Source organism: Protomyctophum bolini, assembly GCF_963924005.1.
Source record: "Protomyctophum bolini genome assembly, contig: SCAFFOLD_53, whole genome shotgun sequence".
Lineage (NCBI taxonomy): Eukaryota > Metazoa > Chordata > Actinopteri > Myctophiformes > Myctophidae > Protomyctophum > Protomyctophum bolini.
The window spans coordinates 5691-31854 of record NW_027666051.1 but is presented as its reverse complement, the minus strand read 5'-3'; the positions used below and the strand labels follow the sequence as shown (position 1 = coordinate 31854).

The 26164-nt window shown below is 44.9% G+C and overlaps 1 protein-coding gene across 1 annotated transcript in view; it reads left to right on the top strand.

The window, feature by feature from the left end:
• LOC308312085 (NACHT, LRR and PYD domains-containing protein 14-like) overlaps window positions 1–11445 on the top strand; it is a gene marked incomplete at both ends in the record, with an annotated part of 65772 nt that extends 54327 nt beyond the window's left edge. Inside the window, 9 exons of the mRNA XM_080794488.1 lie at window positions 1186–1310; window positions 2339–2467; window positions 3698–3747; window positions 5955–6081; window positions 6274–6487; window positions 9267–9316; window positions 10281–10495; window positions 11314–11393; window positions 11440–11445. Of these exons, the coding sequence (XP_080650614.1) occupies window positions 1186–1310; window positions 2339–2467; window positions 3698–3747; window positions 5955–6081; window positions 6274–6487; window positions 9267–9316; window positions 10281–10495; window positions 11314–11393; window positions 11440–11445 (996 nt within the window). The remainder of the gene's footprint in view (window positions 1–1185; window positions 1311–2338; window positions 2468–3697; window positions 3748–5954; window positions 6082–6273; window positions 6488–9266; window positions 9317–10280; window positions 10496–11313; window positions 11394–11439) is intronic.
• Between the last annotated feature and the right edge of the window lie 14719 nt (window positions 11446–26164).

The window sequence follows — 26164 nt, the reverse complement described above, 5'->3', positions numbered from 1 at the left end:
GAGAATGTATTAACCCATTTTGGGCGGGAACCCTTTTTGGTGTTAGCATTATGTTATGTTACACATTATGTTATGTTATGCGCTAATTTGCATACATTCCGGGGCGATATATCTGAAGATCAGATAAAGCCAGGTTCAAAAGTATGGTTTCATTTTGTTGACATATTAGAGACAAAGACAATTAGGGGATTTTCGATATCTCTAATTATCACTCCACAAATAGAAAATAGTGTCAACAGGCATAAAAAAAAACAAATTTTTGCCATGTTTTAGGAATAACATGTGATGTAAATCAGGCTGTGAATGAGAAATCAACGAACCCTTCTGTAAGTTCCTGCAGAATATAGTTATGAATAAGACTGTAAAGTTGTGTGTATGTGACTGTGTAGGTGTATGTGAGTGCAACTGAAGTGGAGATTCTTTGTCCCAGGTATGAGGAAAACTCATTTTGAGAAAACGGCCTTTAAAGATTTGTATTGTAAAATTCCAAAACGTTTTATTTGAAGCCACTATTATGAGACAAAATATCTCATCCAAACCTTGGCATCAACGTATTATGCCATATATCATTAGAAAGGTCTGGACCTCTAGCTGACTGTGGTTAGATCCAAATATGGTCACTTCCTTTGTACCAACAACCAATCATGAAAATAGATAGGTGGATTTTCACCCAGCAAAACGAGCTGTCATTGGCTAAAATAAACTACTAAAATAAACATCTAAATCTGTAGTTTGAACGTTTATTTTGCTTTAGTTTGAAAGAAAACATGTTTAGGAAGCAAAATAGCACAACATTGAAAAATCATGATTTCACTTGCCTTGACTCGCCTTAATGCTTGTTCCAACCCGTCACTTATGTTCTTAGTTGGCCGCTAAAAAAAATAACATCTGAGAGGTTATGAACTTCTTTTTCATAATATTGGGGGAAATCAAACTAACATTCAGTCTTCATAGTCTTTGATATCTAAATTGTTATCTTCCTGTTATTCTGTGCTGTCATGGTGTTGTCTATTCCACACTCTGCTGCTCTAAATACTAGACAACTAGATTTGTTCCAGTTAACTTCCATGACAGTGAACTATAGGTATCATTCATTTTGTATTGATAATCTCTTATTTAATCTGCATTTACAGACTTGCTGGCTGTAAACTCAGTAAGACAGGTGTTGAAGCTGTGTCTTCAGCTCTCAGCTCTAATCCTTCCCATTTGAGAGAACTGGACCTCAGTAAAAACGACCTGCAGGACTCAGGACTAGTGGAGCTGCTCTGTGCTTCACTGAAGAGCCCACACTGTAGACTGGAAGTTCTAAAGTAAGATACATTTACCACTTTTATTATGATCACTTCTGTTTTATTATGTACTGTATTATGTGAATATAATATGAATGCTGAATGTATTCATAAGCTTGATGGTGAGATGGTAGGTGAATAATGGAAAAAAGTGAACTAATAGCTATCACAATGAAACTTCTCCAGTTGATTCATTATATTAAGACTAACATTTTTTGTATTACAAGTTTTCTGAAATGATATGTTTAAATATGCAAATTAGGCATTATATGTGTTAATTTGCATACATTCCGGGACGATAAATCTGAAGATAAGATAAAGCCAGGTTCAAAAGTATGGTTTCATTTTGTTGACATATTAGAGACAAAGACAATTATCACTGTTTTATTATGTACTGTATTATGTTAATATAATATGAATGCTGTGGTGAGAATGTATTAATAAGCTTGATATCATGGTAACCCAAGCCTATAGTCTGAGTAGACGTTACAATTACCCCAAACATGTTTCAAAGTGTAAAATCTCTTTAAGGCGAAGGTATCGGCTACTTCATCATATAACAGCGTTTCTCACAACGCGTTGAGGAGTTTGTAGATCTGCTATTTTTGTCTTGCGACCCGCTGTAGCTACGCCACAGTTATCAAGTTTCTTAACCCATTCTGACCTGAGATCAGATTCTAAAAATGTCTTCTACATCCTGACAGTTTTCATTCTGACCTGAGATCAGATTCTAAAAATGTCTTCTGCATCCTGACAGTTTTCATTCTGACCTGAGATCAGATTCTAAAAATGTCTTCTATGTCAGTCGCTCTTCGATTAAAAAATAAATAGCACACCTACAAGCTCGTAGCGCGCCACTCGGTGGCGCGCTATGAGCTTGTAGATCTGTTATTTTTCAATAGCTAAAGCACGACACGATGCTAACACCAAAATGGGTTCCCGCCCAAAATGGGTTAATAATATGTTTATAATTATGAAAAAACGGCGAATTAAACATTTATTAATGAATTCATTCATTTATTTATGTATGTTTTAATCTGGTGTTTCAGACTGGCTCACTGCTTGTTGTCAGAGAGATGCTGTGAAGCTCTGGCCTCAGCTGTAAACTCTAATCCCTCCCTAAGAGAGTTGGACCTGAGCCTCAACGTGGTGAATGATTCAGTTCTGGAGAACTGCAAGTGAGTAGACTTGGGCTGTGTCCATGTTGGACAGTGCAGTGTTTCCCTTAACAGTGTATCTCTGACCCAAAGGGCCCTATCTTGCGTCAGGGGCATTTTCTCCGTAATTTGGGGATTTAGAATTGTGTAAGAGGCGTTCCCCCATTAACTAGCTATCTTATGAATGTCTAAATCCTTAAAACACCTCCGCTACCCGTTACATTATGCATAGGTGTGGTTTGGGCGTTACGCAACTTAAACCAATCAGTGTGCCAGCTACCATAATCCATTATACCTGGAGTGAACCTTATGGAAGAGCAACACGTGCTGCCTTGGAATACATTTCAATTAGATACAGAGGGTTGTTGTGTGTGTTCACATTACGGGTGGTTTGAAGAGACGATTTCCGTTGTCCTAAACCTGTGTGCATGAGATAGCAAATATAGGGAAAGCGCATCAACACGCGTACAGACACACCTCCAGCCGCAAACATGTACGGTATAGTGGGTTGTGTGGCCGCAAGATAACGTTTACGCATAGTGGAAGCTCCTAAATGAGTAATTCACGTAAAGTGTGTAATGCTTGCGGGTAAGGCATGGGATACGATACAGCCCAAAGTCACAAATCATGAGAAGAACAACAACACAATGCAGTGCCTCAAAGGTATAAAAGGACAGTGGAGTGCTATAGGGGTTAAGGTGGAGTCTGAGGAGGTGATGAGATCCAAACTGGGCAGCAGTGACTATGTCTGGATGAGCAGGAGAAACACTGTAGTGTCAGCTAGTGGAGACGTTGTGTTAGACAGTCAGACATTGATGCATTGTTGTTCTACTTCCTACAGAGTGAAACACTGTAATGTCAGCTAGTGGAGACGTTGTGTTAGACAGTTAGACATTGATGCATTGTTGTTCTACTTCCTACAGAGTGAAACACTGTAGTGTCAGCTAGTGGAGACGTTGTGTTAGACAGTTAGACATTGATGCATTGTTGTTCTACTTCCTACAGAGTGAAACACTGTAGTGTCAGCTAGTGGAGACGTTGTGTTAGACAGTTAGACATTGATGCATTGTTGTTCTACTTCCTACAGAGTGAAACACTGTAGTGTCAGCTAGTGGAGACGTTGTGTTAGACACTTAGACATTGATGCATTGTTGTTCTACTTCCTACAGAGTGAAACACTGTAGTGTCAGCTAGTGGAGACGTTGTGTTAGACAGTTAGACATTGATGCATTGTTGTTCTACTTCCTACAGAGTCAAACATGGAGGAGAAGATAGGTTTAATTCTACACTCATTTCAAAACGTGAGTATCTGTGTCTACATTAACATTTTATACACTGTTGTATACTGTTGATGTTGTCCTGAAAACTCTTGTGCTCTCTACTCTCTGCTCTTGGCCTGGTCCTTAACACATCAAGATGAGGTCATGTGGTCTGACAGAAACAATGGGCCTCATTCACTAACCTGGTCATAAACAACATGTATTTCGTCTATATTGGCATAAGTTCAGTTCTGACGTGCGATGCATGAAAGGTGGTGCAGAGCCGTGATGTGTGTAGATCACAGGTGGATCTCGTTTTGGTTTGAAAGTCACAGGTGATCTCCCGTGTCGATCATTGGCATGGTTCCACGCTCCATTTAACAACATACAAGACAACTGTAAATATAAATCACACCTGTGTGAACTGAGCGGTGCAACTATACATTTACTGTTATAGTTACTGTACTGCACTGTGCTCTGTACTGTATTGTAGTGTACTGTGCTCTGTACTGTATTGTAGTGTAGTGTGCTCTGTACTGTATTGTAGTGTAGTGTGCTCTGTACTGTATTGTACTGTACTGTGCTCTGTACTGTATTGTAGTGTACTGTGCTCTGTACTGTATTGTAGTGTACTGTGCTCTGTACTGTATTGTACTGTACTGTACTGTGCTCTGTACTGTATTGTAGTGTACTGTGCTCTGTACTGTATTGTAGTGTACTGAGCTCTGTACTGTATTGTAGTGCACTGTGCTCTGTACTGTATTGTAGTGTACTGTGCTCTGTACTGTATTGTAGTGTACTGTGCTCTGTACTGTATTGTAGTGTACTGTGCTCTGTACTGTATTGTAGTGCACTGTGCTCTGTACTGTATTGTAGTGCACTGTGCTCTGTACTCTGTACTGTATTGTACTGCACTGTGCTCTGTACTGTATTGTAGTGTACTGTGCTCTGTACTGTATTGTAGTGCACTGTGCTCTGTACTGTATTGTAGTGCACTGTGCTCTGTACTGTATTGCACTGTAGTGTGCTCTGTACTGTATTGTAGTGTAGTGTGCTCTGTACTGTATTGTAGTGTAGTGTACTGTGCTCTGTACTGTATTGTAGTGTACTGTGCTCTGTACTGTACTGTACTGTGCTCTGTACTGTATTGAGTGTACCTGTACTGTCTCACAGAGAGACAGACAGGTACACAGAGAGACAGACAGGTACACAGAGAGACAGACAGGCACACAGAGAGACAGACAGGTACACACAGACAGACAGGTACACAGAGAGACAGACAGGTACACAGAGAGACAGACAGGTACTCAGAGAGACAGACCGGTACATAGAGAGACAGACAGGTACACAGAGAGACAATAGAGACAGACAGGTACACAGAGAGACAGACAGTTACACAGTAACACAGAGAGACAGACGGGTACACAGAGAGACAGACGGGTACACAGTAACACAGAGAGACAGACAGGTACACAGAAAGACAGACACATAGAGACAGACAGGTGATTGGGGGGCGTCCCCAGATGATTTTGGGGGGTCCCCAGATGGCCAAATTGGCCAAAAATGTCAAATACTGTAAGAAAGTGGAAAGTATTGTGGAAATAGCAGATCTACAAGCTCACAATGCCTCAAACTAAATGGAATGCCTACAATTCCAAGTGCTTGTCAATGTTGATTATTTTGGGGGGTCTCCAGTTCAAATATGATTATTTTGGGGGGTCTCCAGTTCAAATATGATTATTTTGGGGGTCCTCAGTTCAAATATGATTATTTTGGGGGTCCTCAGTTCAAATAAAATCACACTGTAGAATGTCTCTGCCCAGGGGTGCAGAGACATTCTGCCCCCTGGTGGTTGGACTCTGACAGTGACGATCTTCTTTATTACATTTGAATTGTATTGAGTCGACTAAGACTAGACTAAGACTAAATAATGTACAAATGACTGAAATAGGACTAAATATGTTGCCAAAATTAATACTGCAGTGAGTTTGTAGTGTGTGTGTGTGTGTGTGTGTGTGTGTGTGTGTGTGTGTGTGTGTGTGTGTGTGTGTGTGTGTGTGTGTGTGTGTGTGTGTGTGTGTGTGTGTGTGTGTGTGTGTGTGTGTGTGTGTGTGTGTGTGTGTGTGTGTCTGTGTGTGCATGCTAGTGTCAGTCAGTTTCATCTTTCGCGCAGACGAAATGAAAGCCTGGGTATCGAGGCTAGTCAGTGAATGATGTATATAATGTTTACTGTGTTGTTTTCTCATCAGATTTCCAGCGTCTCACACTGGACTCAAACACAGCACACTGTGACCTCTCTCTGTCTGAGGACAACAGGAAGGTCACACAGGGGTCACAGAGGTCAGGGGGTCAGCGTCCTCCTGATCACCCAGACAGGTTTGATGTCTATAAACAAGTTCTGAGTTCACAGAGTGTAGAACTCTGTTCCTGGGAGGTAGAGTGCAGTGGATGGGTTTTTATAGCAGTGGCTGACGGAACAATCAGCAGGAAAGGATATAGTCCTGACTGTATATTTGGAGGGAATGATAAGTCCTGGAGTCTGTTCTGTGATGGTGATGATGGTTCCAGTTACTTTGTCTACCACAACGGACAGGAGACTGTCCTCCCTCTCAGACCCTCTAAAGGCTCCAACGTATCAGTGTATGTGGACCGTCCCGCTGGGACTCTGTCCTTCTACACAGTGTGCTCTGACTCACTGAGACACCTGTACACCTTCCAGACCAGGTCCACTGGACCTCTCTATGCTGGGTTCTGGTTATTATCCATCGCCTCCTCCTCCTCAGTGTGTCTGTGTGAGCAGTAAGTATAATGCACACACACATTTAATTCCAGACCACGTCCACACACACACACACACACACACACACACACACACACACACACACACACACACACACACACACACACACACACGTAACACACACACACACACACACACACACACACACACACACACACACACACACACACACACGTAATTCCAGACCAGGTCTCTCTATGCTGGGTTCTGGTTCTGGTCCTCCCTCTGCTCCTCCTCAGCGTGTCTGTGTGAGCAGTAAGTATAATGGACACACATTTAATTGGAGTCCTATTTTAGTCATTTGTACATTATTTAGTCTTAGTCTAGTCTTAGTCGACTAAATTAAGACTCAATACAATTAAAATGTAATAAAGAAGATCGTCACTGTCGGGTGAAGTGTTAGAGTCCAACCACCAGGGGGCAGAATGTCTTAAAGTCTCCACAGTGTGATTTAATTTCAACTGAGGACCCCCAAAATAATCATATTTGAACTAAGGACCCCCATAATAATCATATTTGAACTGAGGACCCCCATAATAATCATATTTGAACTGAGGACCTGCCATAATAATCATATTTGAACTGAGGACCTGCCATAATAATCATATTTGAACTGGGGACCTGCCATAATAAACATATTTGAACTGGGGACCTGCCATAATAATCATATTTGAACTGAGGACCTGCCATAATAATCATATTTGAACTGAGGACCTGCCATAATAATCATACTTTAACTGGGGACCTGCCATAATAAACATATTTGAACTGGGGACCTGCCATAATAATCATATTTGAACTGGGGACCTGCCATAATAATCATATTTGAATTGAGGACCCCCAAAATAATCATATTTATAAAATAATCATAGCTGTGTAGCGCATGCGCGAGCGTTCGGTGACGTCTGACAGCAGCTCGTCCAAAACAACCACTTTTTAACATCTTTTAGCCTTACTTTTTACTTGTCATGTTCGTTTACTGCTATCATACGCACTTACTTTAACCCATTTTGGTGTTAGCATCATGTCGTGCTTTAGCTATTGAAAAATAGCAGACCTACAAGCTCATAGCGCACCACCGAGTGGCGCGCTACGAGCTTGTAGGTCTGCTATTTTTGAAAGAGCGAAGAGCAACTGACATGTAAGACATTTTTAGAAACTGATCTCAGGTCAGAATGGAAAACTGTCAGGATATAGAAGACATTTTTAGAATCTGATCTCAGGTCAGAATGGAAAACTGTCAGGATATAGAAGACATTTTTAGAATCTGATCTCAGGTCAGAATGGAAAACTGTCAGGATATAGAAGACATTTTTAGAATCTGATCTCAGGTCAGAATGGGTTAATAACAACGCTATCGGATGTACAGAGCACGAGCTGGAACAACATATTATTTTCAGATGGGGGTCGGCGGCCAATTACATATAATTGTTGGGGTCCTTGACATGAAATATTGAGCACCACTGATACAGAAACATATAGGTATTTCAGAAAACTGTCAGAATTTAGAAGACATTTTATACATTTCGACGTCAGGCCTAAATGGGTTAATTTTATTTTTATTTGTACAAGTTACAAGAGAATGGAGCTTTCCGGGCCATTTGAATCATTATAATTCATCCTCCAATGTTAATCTACAGATTAATGAGAACCTTTGTGAACCTGTACATATTTATTAATGAATTGAATTGAATTGAGGAAAACCAAAATAATCATATTTGAATTGAGGAACCCCAAAATAATCATATTTGAATTGAGGAACCCCATAATAATCATATTTGAACTGGAGACCCCCAAAATAGTCATATTTGAATTGAGGACCCCCAAAGTAATCATAATATGACCCCCCCCCCCACACACACAGCATTATGTCACTCAAAGTTAACATAGGAATCTATAATTTTATTGATTGTGTGTGTGTGTGTGTGTGTGTGTGTGTGTGTGTGTGTGTGTGTGTGTGTGTGTGTGTGTGTGTGTGTGTGTGTGTGTGTGTCTCTCTAGAGCCTCTAGACTCCATCATTCCAACATGGACACAGTGAGGACAGAACCTTCTAGACTTCATCATTCCAACATGGACATAGTGAGTACAGAACCCTCTAGACTCCATCATTCCAACATGGACATAGTGAGGACAGAACCCTCTAGACTCCATCATTCCAACATGGACACAGTGAGAACAGAACCCTCTAGACTCCATCATTCCAACATGGACATAGTGAGGACAGAACCCTCTAGACTCCATCATTCCAACATGGACATAGTGAGTACAGAACCCTCTAGACTCCATCATTCCAACATGGACATAGTGAGTACAGAACCCTCTAGACTCCATCATTCCAACATGGACACAGTGAGGACAGAACCCTCTAGACTCCATCATTCCAACATGGACATAGTGAGGACAGAACCCTCTAGACTCCATCATTCCAACATGGACACAGTGAGTACAGAACCCTCTAGACTCCATCATTCCAACATGGACATAGTGAGGACAGAACCCTCTAGACTCCATCATTCCAACATGGACACAGTGAGGACAGAACCCTCTAGACTCCATCATTCCAACATGGACACAGTGAGGACAGAACCCTCTAGACTCCATCATTCCAACATGGACACAGTGAGGACAGAACCCTCTAGACTCCATCATTCCAACATGGACACAGTGAAGACAGAACCATCTGCTCTGCACAATAATCACAGTGACTGAACACCAGGAAATACACTGATCGTTTCCTGTCTGCTTTGTTGTGTCTTTCAGAGCCATTTTGAACCCAGTGTGCACACAGAGCAGTCGACCAATCAGTACAGGTGAGTTATCCTAGTCAACCAATCAGTAGAGGTAAGTTATCCTAGTCAACCAATCAGTACAGGTGAGTTATCCTAGTCAACCAATCAGTACAGGTCAGTTATCCTAGTCAACCAATCAGTACAGGTCCGTTATCCTAGTCAACCAATCACTACAGGTGAGTTATCCTAGTCAACCAATCAGTACAGGTCAGTTATCCTAGTCAAGCAATCACTACAGGTCAGTTATCCTAGTCAACCAATCACTACAGGTGAGTTATCCTAGTCAACCAATCACTACAGGTCAGTTATCCTAGTCAACCAATCACTACAGGTGAGTTATCCTCGTCAACCAATCAGTACAGGTGAGTTATCCTAGTCAACCAATCAGTACAGGTGAGTTATCCTAGTCAACCAATCAGTACAGGTCAGTTATCCTAGTCAACCAATCAGTACAGGTCAGTTATCCTAGTCAACCAATCAGTACAGGTCAGTTATCCTAGTCAACCAATCACTACAGGTGAGTTATCCTAGTCAACCAATCAGTACAGGTGAGTTATCCTAGTCAACCAATCACTACAGGTGAGTTATCCTAGTCAACCAATCAGTACAGGTCAGTTATCCTAGTCAACCAATCACTACAGGTGAGTTATCCTAAACACAGGACAGTCAACCACTGTTGTTTTTGGCAGCAAATTGGTTTTAGTCACATTTTAGTCACCTGGAATGTCTTAGCGTTAGTCTAGTTTTAGTCGACTAAATGTCATAAGATCTTAGTCGACTGAAGTGTATTTTGAACTTGTGAAATGGGACATTCTGCAACACGAGTGCTTTTACTTTTAGTACTTTAAGTACATTTTTATGCCAATACTTTTGTACTTTCACTCGAGTACATTTTGAATACGGGACCTCTACTTGTAACGGAGTACGTCTACATCGCAGTGTTTATACTTTCACTTAGTACTTGTTTTTTCACCACCGGTCACAGGTTCAAGTTCGCCAGGTCGGGGCTGTTCCAGTGCAGCGAGACAGCGTTGGTGTTTGAAACGACAGGCGAAGGAGAGGTCCTCTACAGGACTGTTCAGTGGGAGGACAGATGGTTCCAGCCAACAGGAAGGACTCCTGCAGGTCCTCTGTTTGACATCCAGTGTCCTCAGAAGTCTGTCTGCCAGCTACACCTGCCACACTGTGACATCACACCAGGTGAGTCAGCTACACCTGCCACACTGTGATATCACACCTGGTGAGTCAGCTACACCTGCCACACTGTGACATCACACCTGGTGAGTCAGCTACACCTGCCACACTGTGACATCACACCTGGTGAGTTATAGCTACACCTGTCACACTGTGACATCACACCTGGTGAGTTATAGCTACACCTGTCACACTGTGACATCACACCTGGTGAGTTATAGCTACACCTGCCACACTGTGACATCACACCTGGTGAGTCAGCTACACCTGCCACACTGTGACATCACACCTGGTGAGTCAGCTACACCTGCCACACTGTGACATCACACCTGGTGAGTCACTGTTGAGACTTGGAGGGTTAGAGTGGCGTGATTACATACAAAGTCAATGCAAAGACCAGAAGTTGCGCGGACGGGCATGGCGTGAACAAAGATAACAGCCACCTGGTGTCTACCGTATATCTATACATAGATCTAAATGTTCCAGTTCATAGCCTACTGCAGGCCTGGTTGACTATAGAATAGTTAAATGTTCCAGTTCATAGCCTACTGCAGGCCTGGTTGACTATAGATCTAAATGTTCCAGTTCATAGCCTACTGCAGGCCTGGTTGACTAGATTTAGAAGACATTTTGAAGCTCTTAATTGCTACTAAAATGATATATTGTTCATTTGGAGAAATCCATCATATAACAAGTAAGTCAATGAGTGAGAAGCACAGAGTGGAGTGGGTGGGGCTTAGCAGAGGGTGAAGTGGTTTAGACATTGTGTTCAGATTTGGTTTACATGGAGTGGAATCTATAACGTTATGTTATTTCCCCCACAGGTGATCTGTCCGTGGCCCACATCTCAGACGACGGTCTGGAACTCTTACAACCGCAGAGAGTGACCCAGACTCATGTGGTTGTATATGTGAACCATCTGTCTCGCTTTGGGATCCTCAAGAAAAGAGTCTTGAGGTACTTTCAACCCACACCAAAACGTGCTCAGGTGTTGCTGTTCCGTCAAGAGTCACCGATACGGAGGACGATGAGTGTGTTACTGCTGCCCAGTAATGTGCCTTACGGAGAGGTAAATATATCTGTTAAGTAATGTGTCTTACGGAGAGGTAAATATATCTGTTAAGTAATGTGTCTTACAGAGAGGTAAATATATCTGTTAAGTAATGTGCCTTACGGAGAGGTAAATATATCTGTTAAGTAATGTGTCTTACAGAGAGGTAAATATATCTGTTAAGTAATGTGCCTTACAGAGAGGTAAATATATCTGTTAAGTAATGTGTCTTACAGAGAGGTAAATATATCCGTTAAGTAATGTGCCTACGGACCCCCCATTTAATGGCATTTCTAACTCTGGGACCCCCAATTTGCATTGTAAAACCAATGTTAATTTAACAGAGCCATAAGGGTCCATTTGGTTCCTATCTATCATTTAGCTGGGGACCCCCTGGAACTCCCTCAAGGACCCCTGGGGGTCCTCGGAGCCCACTTTGGGAACCACTGGCCTAGGGGGGACATTTCATTTGGCTCCTGAGAAATGTCAGCTCTGCCTACATACCTGATACCGGCCACTATGAATGAACCATCTGATCAAACTGTGTTGGTGTTATTATAGGTGAAGGGAGTTCATGAAAACAAGCAACGCATCGAGCCGGTCATCGCCAACTGTGTTCTCATCCCAGACCAACGCTACAGTCTGTCAGTGTGTCCTTCACAGAAAGTACAACCTCCTAAGGTACGTATTCAACCTACAGTCTGTCAGTGTGTCCTTCACAGAAAGTACAACCTAAGGTACATATTAAACCTACGTCGTCTGTTTATTGTATGGTAAAGCAGTGTGAGTCAAGGAAACTGTTATTTTCACTACTAACATTATTACTAGTATTACTAGAGAGGCACGGTGGCACAGTTGGTAGTGCTGTCGCCTCACAGCTAGAAGGTCCTGGGTTCGATTCCCGCTGGGGACGCTGTGGGCACTGGCGGCGTGTTCCCTCCTCCGCGTCATCAGTGCCCATACCCGAGGCGGGGGTTGGCGATAGGGCCTTTCTGTGTGGAGTTTGCATGTTCTCCCCGTGTCCCCTAGGGTAGATACCCTCACAAAAACATGCCGTAATCCTGGTCTCTAAAACTACCTCCCCCTGGCCAGCCGGGGCGCCTGATGGAGGGGAAAGGAACTGGTCGGAATAACGTGTCCTTTCCACGCGCTACGTCCGGCCGGGGAAATTCCCCTCTGTCAGGTGAAAAGAAGCAGCTTGGACTCCTCATGCATAGAAGGAGGCATGAGGTCAGTCCGCTGCCCCCCCAGGTTGGCAGAGGAAGTGTAGCGCCCAGGATTACATTAGATAATTGGCACTGGGTGAAAAGAAAACTGGGTTACAAAATCGTGGGATAAAAAAAAAAAAAAAAAAAAAAAAAAACATTATTACTAGTATAACCACTACAAAATACATTTATTCTCTCAGGCTTATGGCATGTCGTTTTTGATTGTTGTTGGTACATTTTGTAAAGCGTCCTTGGGTTCATGAAAAGCGCTATATAAATTCAAGCTATTATTATTATTATTATTATTACAACTCTACTACCAATACTAATATTATTACTGCTGCTACAATCACTACCTAGCAAGCACTACTACCAATACTACCATTAGGATACAACTATAATCACTACTGTATCAATACTACCATTAGGATACAACTATAATCACTACTGTAGCACTACTACCATTAGTATACAACTATAATCACTACTGTATCAATACTACCATTAGGATACAACTATAATCACTACTGTAGCACTACTACCATTAGTATACAACTATAATCACTACTGTATCAATACTACCATTAGGATACAACTATAATCACTACTGTATCAATACTACCATTAGTATACAACTATAATCACTACTGTATCAATGCTACCATTAGGATACAACTATAATCACTACTGTATCAATACTACCATTAGGATACAACTATAATCACTACTGTAGCACTACTACCATTAGTATACAACTATAATCACTACTGTATCAATACTACCATTAGGATACAACTATAATCACTACTGTATCAATACTACCATTAGTATACAACTATAATCACTACTGTATCAATACTACCATTAGTATACAACTATAATCACTACTGTATCAATACTACCATTAGGATACAACTATAATCACTACTGTATCAATACTACCATTAGTATACAACTATAATCACTACTGTATCAATACTACCATTAGTATACAACTATAATCACTACTGTAGCACTACTACCATTAGTATACAACTATAATCACTACTGTAGCACTACTACCATTAGGATACAACTATAATCACTACTGTATCAATACTACCATTAGTATACAACTATAATCACTACTGTATCAATACTACCATTAGGATACAACTATAATCACTACTGTAGCACTACTACCATTAGGATACAACTATAATCACTACTGTATCAATACTACCATTAGTATACAACTATAATCACTACTGTATCAATGCTACCATTAGGATACAACTATAATCACTACTGTATCAATACTACCATTAGGATACAACTATAATCACTACTGTATCAATGCTACCATTAGGATACAACTATAATCACTACTGTATCAATACTACCATTAGTATACCACTATAATCACTACTGTAGCACTACTACCATTAGGATACAACTATAATCACTACTGTATCAATACTACCATTAGTATACAACTATAATCACTACTGTATCAATACTACCATTAGTATACAACTATAATCACTACTGTATCAATACTACCATTAGTATACAACTATAATCACTACTGTATCAATACTACCATTAGGATACAACTATAATCACTACTGTATCAATAAAAAGGTCTCTGTTTTCAGGATGCACCTTATTTTGAAGACTATGGACCAAATTACCATCCAACGTTCGTGGTGGATCTGGACGTCAATGCAGAAAACTTCTCAATGAAATTACTGAGCCCCGACTCTGGCCCGGTCTGGCAGCAAGACATTACCCTGGAAGGTAAAGTTATGGACTTTCATTCAACCTTGGGATGTAGCAAGCCGGCCTCACCCAAATACGGTGAAATGGCACAGATTGGCAATTCAAATATACACACCTGGAAAACCCCCAAATCTGTACATATTACACCGACACTGAAATACTCTGTTCCTTCTGAAATAACTGTTCCTCTATTCACAAACTACAATTAGTACAGAATACAGCCGCTAGAATTCTCACCAATACAAACCACAGAGCACACACAACACCGGTACTGGCAGAACTACACTGGCTCCATATCAAATCCAGAATCCATTTTAAACAAACAACCTATAAAGCACTGAATGGCCTATAGCCCCAGTTTATATCACAGACCTACTGGTGGCAAAACCAAATGTAAGACCCCTCAGGTCCTTTCAGGAGGACCAAGGCCTCCTGAATATTCCGGTGATAAAACTGAAAACCAAGGGGGACCGGGCCTTTGCAGTGGTTGCTCCCACATTGTGGAACGCCCTACCCTTATCCCCTCCTCATAGATCTCCTCATAGGGGCCCCTCCTCATAGGGGCCCCTCCGTCAGCCGCCTCTACCCAACCTGAGCCACGAGGGACACCCATAGAGGTATAGAAGGATACAGCCCCCCCCCCCCCCCCCCCCCCCCCCTTTCAATGGAAGTTGCTCAGTGGCGTTTTGAAGCACCCGGAAGACTGCCGGAAGTACCGTTATAACTCAACGGCTCCAATGAGCGGAAGTTAAGCCTGGGATGACGCCCGTTGTCGCGTGGAACTTTGTGAAGTTCGGTAGAGCCGACAACGAAACGTAAATCATGTCAAACCCGGTCTCACTCTCCCTCTCCATCACGCGGTGAAATAGCAATCTGTCGCGGTCAAAACAGTAGTCGTGTAGGGATTGTGGGGGTTTATGTAGGGACTTAAACAGTAGTAGTGTAACATGTAGGGATTGTGGGGGTTTATGTAGGGACTTAAACAGTAGTAGTGTAACATGTAGGGATTGTGGGGGTTTATGTAGGGACTTAAACAGTAGTAGTGTAACATGTAGGGATTGTGGGGGTTTATGTAGGGACTTAAACAGTAGTAGTGTAACATGTAGGGATTGTGGGGGTTTATGTAGGGACTTAAACAGTAGTAGTGTAACATGTAGGGATTATGGGGGTTTATGTAGGGACTTAAACAGTAGTAGTGTAACATGTAGGGATTGTGGGGGTTTATGTAGGGACTTAAACAGTAGTAGTGTAACATGTAGGGATTGTGGGGGTTTATGTAGGGACTTAAACAGTAGTAGTGTAACATGTAGGGATTGTGGGGGTTTATGTAGGGACTTAAACAGTAGTAGTGTAACATATAGGGATTGTGGGGGTTTATGTAGGGACTTAAACAGTAGTAGTGTAACATGTAGGGATTGTGGGGGTTTATGTACTTACTTACTTTACTTACGCCTATAGCCCAACTTTGGGCATAGGCCACGAACAAGAGCTCTCCAGACATCACGGTCCTGGGCCATCTTCTCCAGCTGTCCCCATGTGTGGCCAGATCTCTTCACATCTGCATCCAGGTCACGGCGCCAGGTGTTTCGTGGTCTGCCTCTCTTCCTTTTCCCTTGTGGGTTCCAGAACAGGGCATATCGTGTGATGCTAGAGGCAGGCTTGCGAAGAGTGTGGCCGATCCATCGCCATCGCCTTTGGATGATTTCTTCCTCCACCGGGTGTTGATTTGTTCGCTGCCACAGTTCCCGGTTACTGATTTTATTTGGCCAGCGTATTCGGAGGATTCTTCTGAGGCAGGTGTTTATGAATGTCTGGATTCTTGTCATGGTGTTTGAAGTTGTTCTCCAGGTTTCTGCTCCGTACAGCAGGACCGGCTTCACCATGGCATTAAAAATCCTGATCTTTGTGTTTGTGGGAAGATCTGAGGCTCCCCAGACATTCTTCAGCTGATGAAAAGCTGCTCTAGCCTTGCCAATCCTGACTTTTACGTCGGCATCTGTTCCGCCCTGTTTGTCGACAACACTGCCTAGATAGGTGAAGCTCTCCACCTCCTCTAGTGCTTCACCTTCTAGTATGATAGGGGTAACTGGGGTAACACTGTCTGTATTCATTTTGAGGACCTTGCTCTTTCCTCTGTGGATGGTGAGGCCAAGGCGTGTTGAGTTTGATGATACTATGTTGGTTTTCTCTTGCATTTGGTGGTGAGTGTGGGAAAGAAGGGCCAGGTCATCAGCAAAATCGATGTCGTCTAACTGTGTCCAAGGTGTCCACTGGATGCCATTTCTTTTCTGCGTTGTGGATGTCTTCATGACCCAGTCAATGGCCAGCAGGAACAGAAAAGGTGACAGTAAACAGCCTTGCCTCACTCCTGTCCTCACTTGGAAGGCATGGGTGAGTTGCTGCCCGTGTACCACCCTGCAGGTCAGCCCTTCGTAGGAGTTCCTGATAATGTTGGTGATCTTATCAGGTACCCCATAATGTCTCAGCAGTTTCCAGATGGTCTGTCTATCCACACTGTCGAACGCCTTCTCGTAATCAATCAAATTAACATAGAGAGGTGAGTTCCACTCCAAAGATTGTTCCAGAATGATCCGCAACGTTGCAATCTGGTCCGTGCAGGATCTATTCTTACGCAAACCAGCTTGATGGTCACGGAGGTGTGGATCTACAGCCTCTTTCATCCTGTTTAGAAGCACTCTGTTGAAGGTCTTCCCTGGTATAGACAGCAGTGTTATTCCCCTGTAGTTGGAACAGTTAGCTAGATCGCCTTTTTTCGGGAGCTTGATGAGGTAGCCCTCCTTCCACTCTGCTGGTACTTCTTCCTTTTCCCAAATGTCCCGAAATAGAGGGTAGAGCATTTCGACGCTGGTCTCAACATCAGCTTTCAGTGCTTCTGCTGGAATGTTGTCTGGCCCTGCAGCCTTCCCATTCCGCAGTTGTTTTATGGCCTTGTGGATCTCTTCCTTGGAAGGGACATCACAGGCAATCGGCAGGTCACTTTCCGCTGGCTGTATATCCACTGGATTAAGTGGAGCTGGTCTGTTCAACAGCTCCTCGAAATGTTCCGCCCATCTACGTTTCTGCCCTTCTGCATCAGGAATTTTATTTCCTTCCTTGTCCTTCACTGGCCTCTCAGGTTTGCTGAACTTTCCTGAAAGCTTCTTAATGGTGTCGTACAGAGTCTTCATGTTGCCATGTTGTGCCGCCTCCTCTGCCTCTGCTGCCAGTGACTATATAGCCCTTCCTATCTGCTCTTATGCTTCTCCTAACTGACCTATTTGCTTCAGAGTACTCTTCTTGGGCTTTAGCTTTCCCAGCCCGTGTGCGACTGCTGTTTTTAGCTGCCTTCTTCCTTTTCCTCTCCTCTATCCTTTCCAAGGTCTCTGCTGTCATCCATTCCTTGTGACTATGCTTCTTGTTGCCCAATACTTCCTGACATGTTGCTGTCACTGCTGTTTTAATGCTCTGCCATTTCTCTTCAATGGTCTCTTCCTCTCTCAGCTCTTGTAGAACCTGGAACTTGTTTGTGAGTGTGATCTTAAACCTTTCTCTCCCTGCTGTTTCTTTGAGAGGTATGGTGTTGTACCTCTGTCGTTTATTGGTTTCTCCTGTCCAATTTCTCTTCAGCTTTAGTTTTATGCGGGCGACCAGGAGATGGTGGTCTGAAGCAACGTCTGCTCCTCTTCTGACGCGCACATCTTGGAGAGATCTTCTGAACTTTTTCCCAATGCACACATGGTCAATTTGGTTTTCTGTCACCATGTCAGGTGATACCCAAGTTGCCTTGTGTATCCTTCTGTGATGGAAGAAACTCCCGCCGATAACTAGGTTGCTTGTGGCGCACAAATTGCTGAATCTCTCTCCATTTTCATTCATTTCCCCTAGGCCTTGCTGTCCCATAATCTCTTCGTAACCTTGGTTGTTGCTGCCGATTTTTGCGTTGAAGTCGCCCATAGTGACGATGATATTTCGTCTTGGACGAGCCTGTATGATGGACAGCAGTCTGTGGTAGAACTCCTCCTTGATAATCCTCATCGCTCTCATTTGTCGGGGCGTAACACTGGATGATGTCCATATTTATCCTCCTCTTTTCTGTTCGGAAACATGCTGTGAGAATCCTTGGGCCATGTGCCTCCCATCCAATGAGGGCTCTCTGTGCAACCTTGGTCAGCATCAGGGCCACTCCTTGGCTATGGGGCGCGTTGTCTTCCTCGTGGCCCGAGAACAACAGCATCTCCCCTGTGGTTAACCTGTGTTGTCCTGAACCGGTCCACCTTGCCTCACTGATTCCCAAGAGTTCCAGATTGTACCTTCTCATCTCTGCTGCCACTTGTGCTGTTTTGCCAGTTTCGAACATGGTCCTGACATTCCATGTTCCGATATTAATGGTGTTCCTGGTAGAGATGATGGTTGTCGGCCCAGTAGCTTCCAGATGGGTCTGGCTTTCACTACTTGGTGTCATATATCCTCTAGCTGGAGGACCATCCTCTCCCAGGACTCTAGTTTCTTTTGATGCTCTTTTTCGTGTTTCTGTAACAGCTTTCTTTTGACGGGGTGGAGTAGTTAGCCCCACGCCCAACCCCCAACCTGGAGGACCAGGTGCTGCTTTTCGTCTGGCCTCTCCCCTGAGACCTGCCCGGCTTGGTTAAAACCTGCCGAGGGTATGAACCCCCTCCGGTATAGCCCTCAGAGTCACGGAGACACACAAGCTTTCCCACCACGACAAGGTAGCAACACAAAGGGGGTTTATGTAGGGACTTAAAACAGTAGTAGTGTAACATGTAGGGATTGTGGGGGTTTATGTAGGGACTTGCCAGTCCGTGCTATTTCACCGCGGTGAGATGGGCCTCGATGGTTCCTTTCTGTTCATAATTTGAACACTTTTATGTCTTTGCAGCACAATCTACAGGAGCAGCTGCTTCCATACCAGGTGAGTCTCTAGCTTGTAGATCTGTTGTTACTTCCATACCTGGTGAGTCTCCATAGCTAGTAGATCTGTTGTTACTTTGGATGTTTTAGCGTGACGCTGTAGTGAGGTCAAGTAGGACGTTAATTCATGAACAAACACGTTTAAATAAGGAGATAAGAGATGAGAGATTTCTGCAGCAACGATCTATAACGATATCTATAACGATATCTATAACGCACACACACTGTGTGTGTATATATATATATATATATATATATATATATATATATACTACCAGCACAAACTGTATCACTTTACTGCAATTTTTAGAATAAGAATTGTTAGCTCCTATATGGCACTTTCCATTTTAAAACAATGTCAAATGAAAACCAACAACTCAACATTCAATCCTCCTTAACTTCAGCGAAACACTTTGTGGACCAACATCTGTGTTCCCTGGTGAGGAATGTGAGGAACGTGGGTCCCATCCTAGATGTGCTCATTCAGAAGGACATCATAGACAATGAGGGCTACAGCAATGTGATGTCCAAGCCCACCACTCAGGACAAGGTGAGGGCGATCTATGCTCTCCTGACCTCCAGCAGAGGCAGAGACACTTTGCACAAAGCTCTCCAGGAACACGAGCCTTCTCTCCTTGAAGATCTGTAAGTCATTTGCATTTAATTAACCCATTTTGAACCCCTTGTGTTGTTTTAAAGCATGTTATATTTTAGCTGTTGAAAAATGGTAGATCTACAAGCTACGAAAAATCGTGAGAATGTGCCTCGAATCTTTGAATATATATTATTACAGAGTGAACATTTTAACTTCTGGGGAGGTCCCTGGAACAACATATTATTTTCAGATGGGGGTCGGTGGCCAATTACATATAATTGTTGGGGTCCTTGACATGAAATATTGAGCACCACTGATACAGAAACATATAGGTATTTCAGAAAACTGTCAGAATTTAGAAGACATTTTATAAATTTCGACGTCAGGCCTAAATGGGTTAAATTGTTTTTAGAGAAGTTACAAGTTACAAGAGAATAGAGCTTTTCGGGCTGTGTTATTTGAATCATTATAATTCATCCTCTTGATTCCCAAGAGCCCCACACTTTCATTACAATGTAATGTAATCTACAGATTGATGAGAACCTTTGTGAACCTGTACATATTTATTAATGTACGATCAGCCCTTAAAACAAGGCTCCAGACTTCCCAAAACAAACTGGTCAGGCTACTACTTGGCCTCACTACCCGAACCCACCTCACCCCTGCCCACTTTGACAGGCTGGAATGGCTTAGGGTTGATCTCTCTCTAGGTCGTCCTCAGACGAGCCCTCCATCGTCGTTTCCAGTCATCCCGGTTCTCCATACATCTGACCAGTTCGTTGGTACTTTGCGCTCCTGCGTCGTTCTTGAGTACATCCACGTATGTTAGCGTTGGACGTCCTCGTGACCGGTGCCCGTGCGTTGGTTCCCACAGCACTAGTTTACTGGCTGGCAGCTCTTGGTGTCTTTGGCAGTGTCCTGCTAGTCTCATTCTCCTGGCTGCTATTTTCTGGGTCACCCTTGGCATTCCATCATACAGAGTTGTGTTTGTAACATGTGTGCTCTTATTGATGTTGAGTACTGCCCGCAACATTCTGGTGTAGCACCCATCGAGAGACTTCTGCAGGGTTGGCTTCAAGGTCCAGCATTCACTGCCATATAGGAGAACGGACTCTACCGTTGCGTAGAAGAAGCTTAGTTTGGTTTGACGGGGGAGGTTGGAGTTCCATACACTGGCCATGCCGTTTAGGGCCCTCCATGCAAGGGCCTTCCTCACTTTCAGGTCTTGTTCGGTGGAGTTGACCCATGAGCCCAGGTACTTGAAGTCATTGACTTCCTTCAAAGCAGTGCCTTCTGTTGTTGTTAGAGGTGGATGCTCTGATGGGATGTTATAAGTGATAACTTGAGTTTTCTTGGCATTCAGCCGGAGGCCAACCTTGGCACATTCTGACTCCACTCTGGTCAGGAGCTCCTGCGCTTGTTCCACGTGGTCAGAGAGCAGGCTGATGTCGTCCGCGTAGTCCAAGTCTGTCAGGACTACTGTTGGGTGTCGCCTCGACCTCCTTGGTGTTATGGTGAGGCCAAGGTCCTGCTCTCGTCCATTGATGGCCTTCCTCAACGCGTAGTCCAGGACTATGACGAAGAGGAAGGGGGCTAGGGTGTCTCCTTGCAGTACTCCAGCCACGATGTTAAACTCCTCACTGTTGCCATCTGGAGTCAACACCTTGGCCCTTGTTCCTGCGTACATGGTTTCTATTGCCCGGAGTAAGTTGGGAGGGACACCGTAGGCCTTAAGGATCTTCATCATCGTTCCTCTGTGTATTGAGTCAAATGCTTTTTTGAAGTCGATAAAACACAACACGGCAGTCAGGTTGTTCCTTTTGACCTCCTCAATGATTCTCCTTAGGGCCAAGATCTGGGCCACTGTAGTTCTCCTTTCTCGAAAACCGTTTTGGTTCTCCCTCAGATGAGGGTCGATGGCATGCCTTATCCGGTTCAGGATCATACGGTTGTAGACCTTTGCGGTGATGCATGTCAGGCTGATGCCTTGGTAGTTGTCTGGCTTCGAGAGGTCCCCGGCCTTAGGCACAGGGATGATGTTGGACAGAGACCAAATGTCAGGCTGCTTGCCGTTTAGCAAGGTGAGGTTACAAAACTGTAGGATGACGTTGTCAAACCCGCAGTTCTTTACCACTTCTGGAGGTATGCCGTCCGGCCCAGCACTTTTGCCCACTCTCAGTGTGGCTTTCGCCCTGGCTAACTCACTGACCGTGAAGGGGCCATCATTGATGTCGAGGTTCTGGAGTAATAGTGGTATGTCTTCCTCCTCTCCCTCAACTGTTGTTCCCAGCAACCTTTGGAAATGGTTGAACCAGGTGTTCACCCTTTCCTCAGGGCTGAGCCCCTCCACCTGTCCCTCCTTGGTCCTCTTCCGTCCAGTCATTTCGTTAATGACCTTCCAGGCCTCACCGTACTGCCTCTCACCTTGCGCTTCCTGGACTCTATGCACCCTCTCCATGAGTTCCTCCCCTTTGATGTTATCGTAGGTTCTGAATAGAAGCTGTTTGGCTTCATTCAGTCGCCCACGTCTCTCCGCAGTTGGCTCTCGCGCAAAGCCAAGCCGTGCTTCCTCCACCCTTCCTCGTGCCACCACGACCTCCGGGTGCCTGGACTGCAGGGTGGTTCTGGATTTATCCAGAACGGGCACACACAGCCTGGTTGCCTCCTCATTTGCTACAACGAAGCGCCTGTATTCATTGTTGGGCTCCTCACCCTCATCCAGCAGCTGAAAGCGCCTTGTGACCTCCTCTGTGTACCTGGCTTGCAGGCCAGGGTCTGTTGAGAATGCCTTCCAGTCATAGCGGATTTTAGGGCATGGCTTGGGGACCCTGAGGCTCAGTCGCACCCTCATGGAGACCACGCGGTGGTCAGAGCCCACAGAGCTGAACGTGCTGTATGACTCAGCATTCAGGATGGAATTCCTCCACTTTTGCCTCACAAGTATATAGTCCAGTTGTCGTAGCATACCTGAGGCTCGGTCTTGGAACGTCCATCTCTTGCCTGTTCTCTTCCTGAATATGGTGTTCGCTGCCAGTAGCTGGTGTTCCATGAGGAGGGAGGCAAGGTGTGCACCATTGCGGTTGGTAGAGTCATGATATGGGAAGGGCGCGTCCTCTGGTCCGAGCCTTGCGTTGAAGTCCCCCAGGATTGCCAGAAAGTTGTGCGCTGGGACGTCTTGAACCGCTGTTGAAAGGTCCTCGTAGAACTTCTCCACCTCCTCAGGTGGTGCCACGTTGGTGGGCGAGTACACAACTATGACTGTTGTTACTGGGTTGCCTGAGAACTCTGCGATAAGGATCCTGTCGGTGTGATGGTAAGCCCGACGGAGAGCCTTACGCGCCCGAGAACCCAGCAGTAGCCCTACGCCCCCTGTTGCAGCCTGGGCCTCGTTTCGCCACGCGGATGAAGTGATGAACGTGCATCTCTCCACTCTGCGGTACACGATCCGGTCTTCAGTGTGCACTCTCCTGTGTTCCTGGATCCCCAGGATCTCCACTCCCCTTTCCTCAGCACAGTGTGCTAGCTCCACCAGTCTAGCATCTTCTCTTACTGTACATGCGTTGAAGGTTCCCATAAGAAATGGTCTCCGACAACGCAAGAGTGCATTGGACGGGGTGCTGTGATCGGACAGGGCCCTCCCTCGCGGGTTTAAGGTCCTATCGTCATGATGTCCTCCGGGAGGAGGACCAGCACCACCGTCCGCTGCGATGTTCCTGCAGACTCCCGCTGCTGGAAGTATAGGATTTGGGATGACTTTGTACTCCATGGTTGGCTTTACAATGCTAATTAAGGACTGTGGGGCGCAACTCCTCGCAGTCCTGGTTTTAATTCAGAGTGTCCTTCTCCTAGATGGGTTGCCTTGCCTTCCACGGCTATGAGCCCCACCTGCCCATGCTATTTGCCCATAGCTGGGACAGTGGTTGGCAGGCGCCAGGGCGTGTCCACACACCGGTGGGCCTGCACGCCTTGCCTCTGGGGCCCACTGTTGCTCCGAGATCCTCTACAGTTTGGCCTGGGACCGCAAGGTACCCAGTTACCGTGTGTGGCCACGAGGAGGCACTGCAGAAGTCTTGGCGGTGGAGAGGCTGTGTACCGGCAGGAGGAGACTTACGCAACTCAGCTCCTCTTTTCACCCCCCGCGAGGAGGACTAGCCGGCGGCAGTAGCTGAAAGCAGAGTAGCAAGCAGAAGCAACATGCACAACATGCACTAACTACAAGCACTACTGCAGTCCTACTGCACTACGCATCACACAGCCCTGCATGCACGCACACACACAATGACATAGTACAACATCTTGCAATGGACTAAGATACCCATGTACCTGTCTAAATAATTCACTAATACTCCACACCCACAACACCAGAGGGAGTTCAACAAACCATGTGCAACCCAGATTCGGCACAAACAAGGGATTAAATTATTTTCGCTCCTATGCCACCAAAATGTGGGACGCCCTACCAACGGTCATTAAGATGCGACATGCGAATCCCTTGACTCCTTCAAAACTGCCCTCAAAGGGCACCTACCGACGGCTGCAATTTGAAACTGGCCCCCGTAAAATCTGAATGTGTGTTTCTGCACAGATATGGTTATTCACAGCAGCGGTGTTGTTCTTCTTCTCCTGTTAGGAATAAGTGATGCTGTTGATGGACCAGGAGTGCTGTGCTTCCCTGCGTGGCCACCAGATGTCCCCCTTCGCCGTGGCGTCCATATTGCCTGTGTCTCAGCCTTTGTCCCGTGCTTGTTCATGGGATTTGGGTGGGGGGGGGGACGCACGCACATTGTGATTGGCCGGAATGAGATGGTGTACAGTATGACGACGAGAGCGCCCCTCGCTTCACACAGGTGTGATTTTTATTGCTCTGTAAAGCTCTTTGAGTCATGAAAAGTGCTGTACAAATACATGTATGTAAATGTAATGTAATGTAGATCATTATTAAATATCACTGTCAGATCCATTCATGGATGTTTGATTTGTGACATTTCACACAACTGTAACTCACAATAATGCCAAATGAAGTGATTTTACAGGACTGGACTTGGACTAGACTAGAAGTTAATGGTGTGCATTGTGTAACGATATGAACAAATCATATTTACTTATGGATGTGTTGTGTATCGATCTGTGTTGTTCCATTCATGGGTTAATTAGTCATGTTTGGACTACATACGCCCTACCAACAGGCATTAAGACATGCGAATCGGGCACGGTGGTACAGTTGGTATAGTGCTGTCGCCTCACAGGCTAGAAGGTCCTGGGTTCGATTCCCGCTCGGGGCACTGTGGGTGCTGGCGGCGTGTTTCCTCCTCCGCGTCATCAGTGCCCATACCCGAAGGCGGGGTTGGCGAAAGGGCCTTTCTGTGTGGAGTTTGCATGTTCTCCCCGTGTCCCCTAGGGTAGGTACCCTCACAAAAACATGCAGTAATCCTGGTCTCTAAACTGCCTCCCCCTGGCCAGCCGGGGCGCCTGATGGAGGGGAAAGGAACTGGTTGGAATAACGTGTTCCTTCCACGCGCTACGTCCAACCAGGGAAACTCCCCCCTGTCAGGTGTAAAGGAGCAACTTGGACACTCAGGCATGAAGGAAGCATGAGTTCAAGTCCGTTGCTCTCCCCAGGTTGGCGGAGGGTGTGTAGAGCCCAGGATCACAGTAGATGATTGGCACAGGGGTGAAAAATGGGTTACAAAATCGTGGGATAAAAAAAGACATGCAAATCCCTTGACTCCTTCAAAACCGCTCTCAAAGTCCTCTTAGTGTGTAGCTTCAGGGTAGGGTCTCTCAGTGGACGATCACAGCTTCAGGGTAGGGTCGCTCAGTGGACAACCCCAGCTTCAGGGTAGGGTCTCTCAGTGGACGACCCCAGCTTCAGGGTAGGGTCTCTCAGTGGACGACCCCAGCTTCAGGGTAGGGTCTCTCAGTGGACGACCCCAGCTTCAGGGTAGGGTCTCTCAGTGGACGACCCCAGCTTCAGGGTAGGGTCTCTCAGTGGACGACCCCAGCTTCAGGGTTAGGGTCTCTCAGTGGACGACCCCAGCTTCAGGGTAGGGTCTCTCAGTGGACGACCCCAGCTTCAGGGTAGGGTCTCTCAGTGGACGACCCCAGCTTCAGGGTAGGGTCTCTCAGTGGAC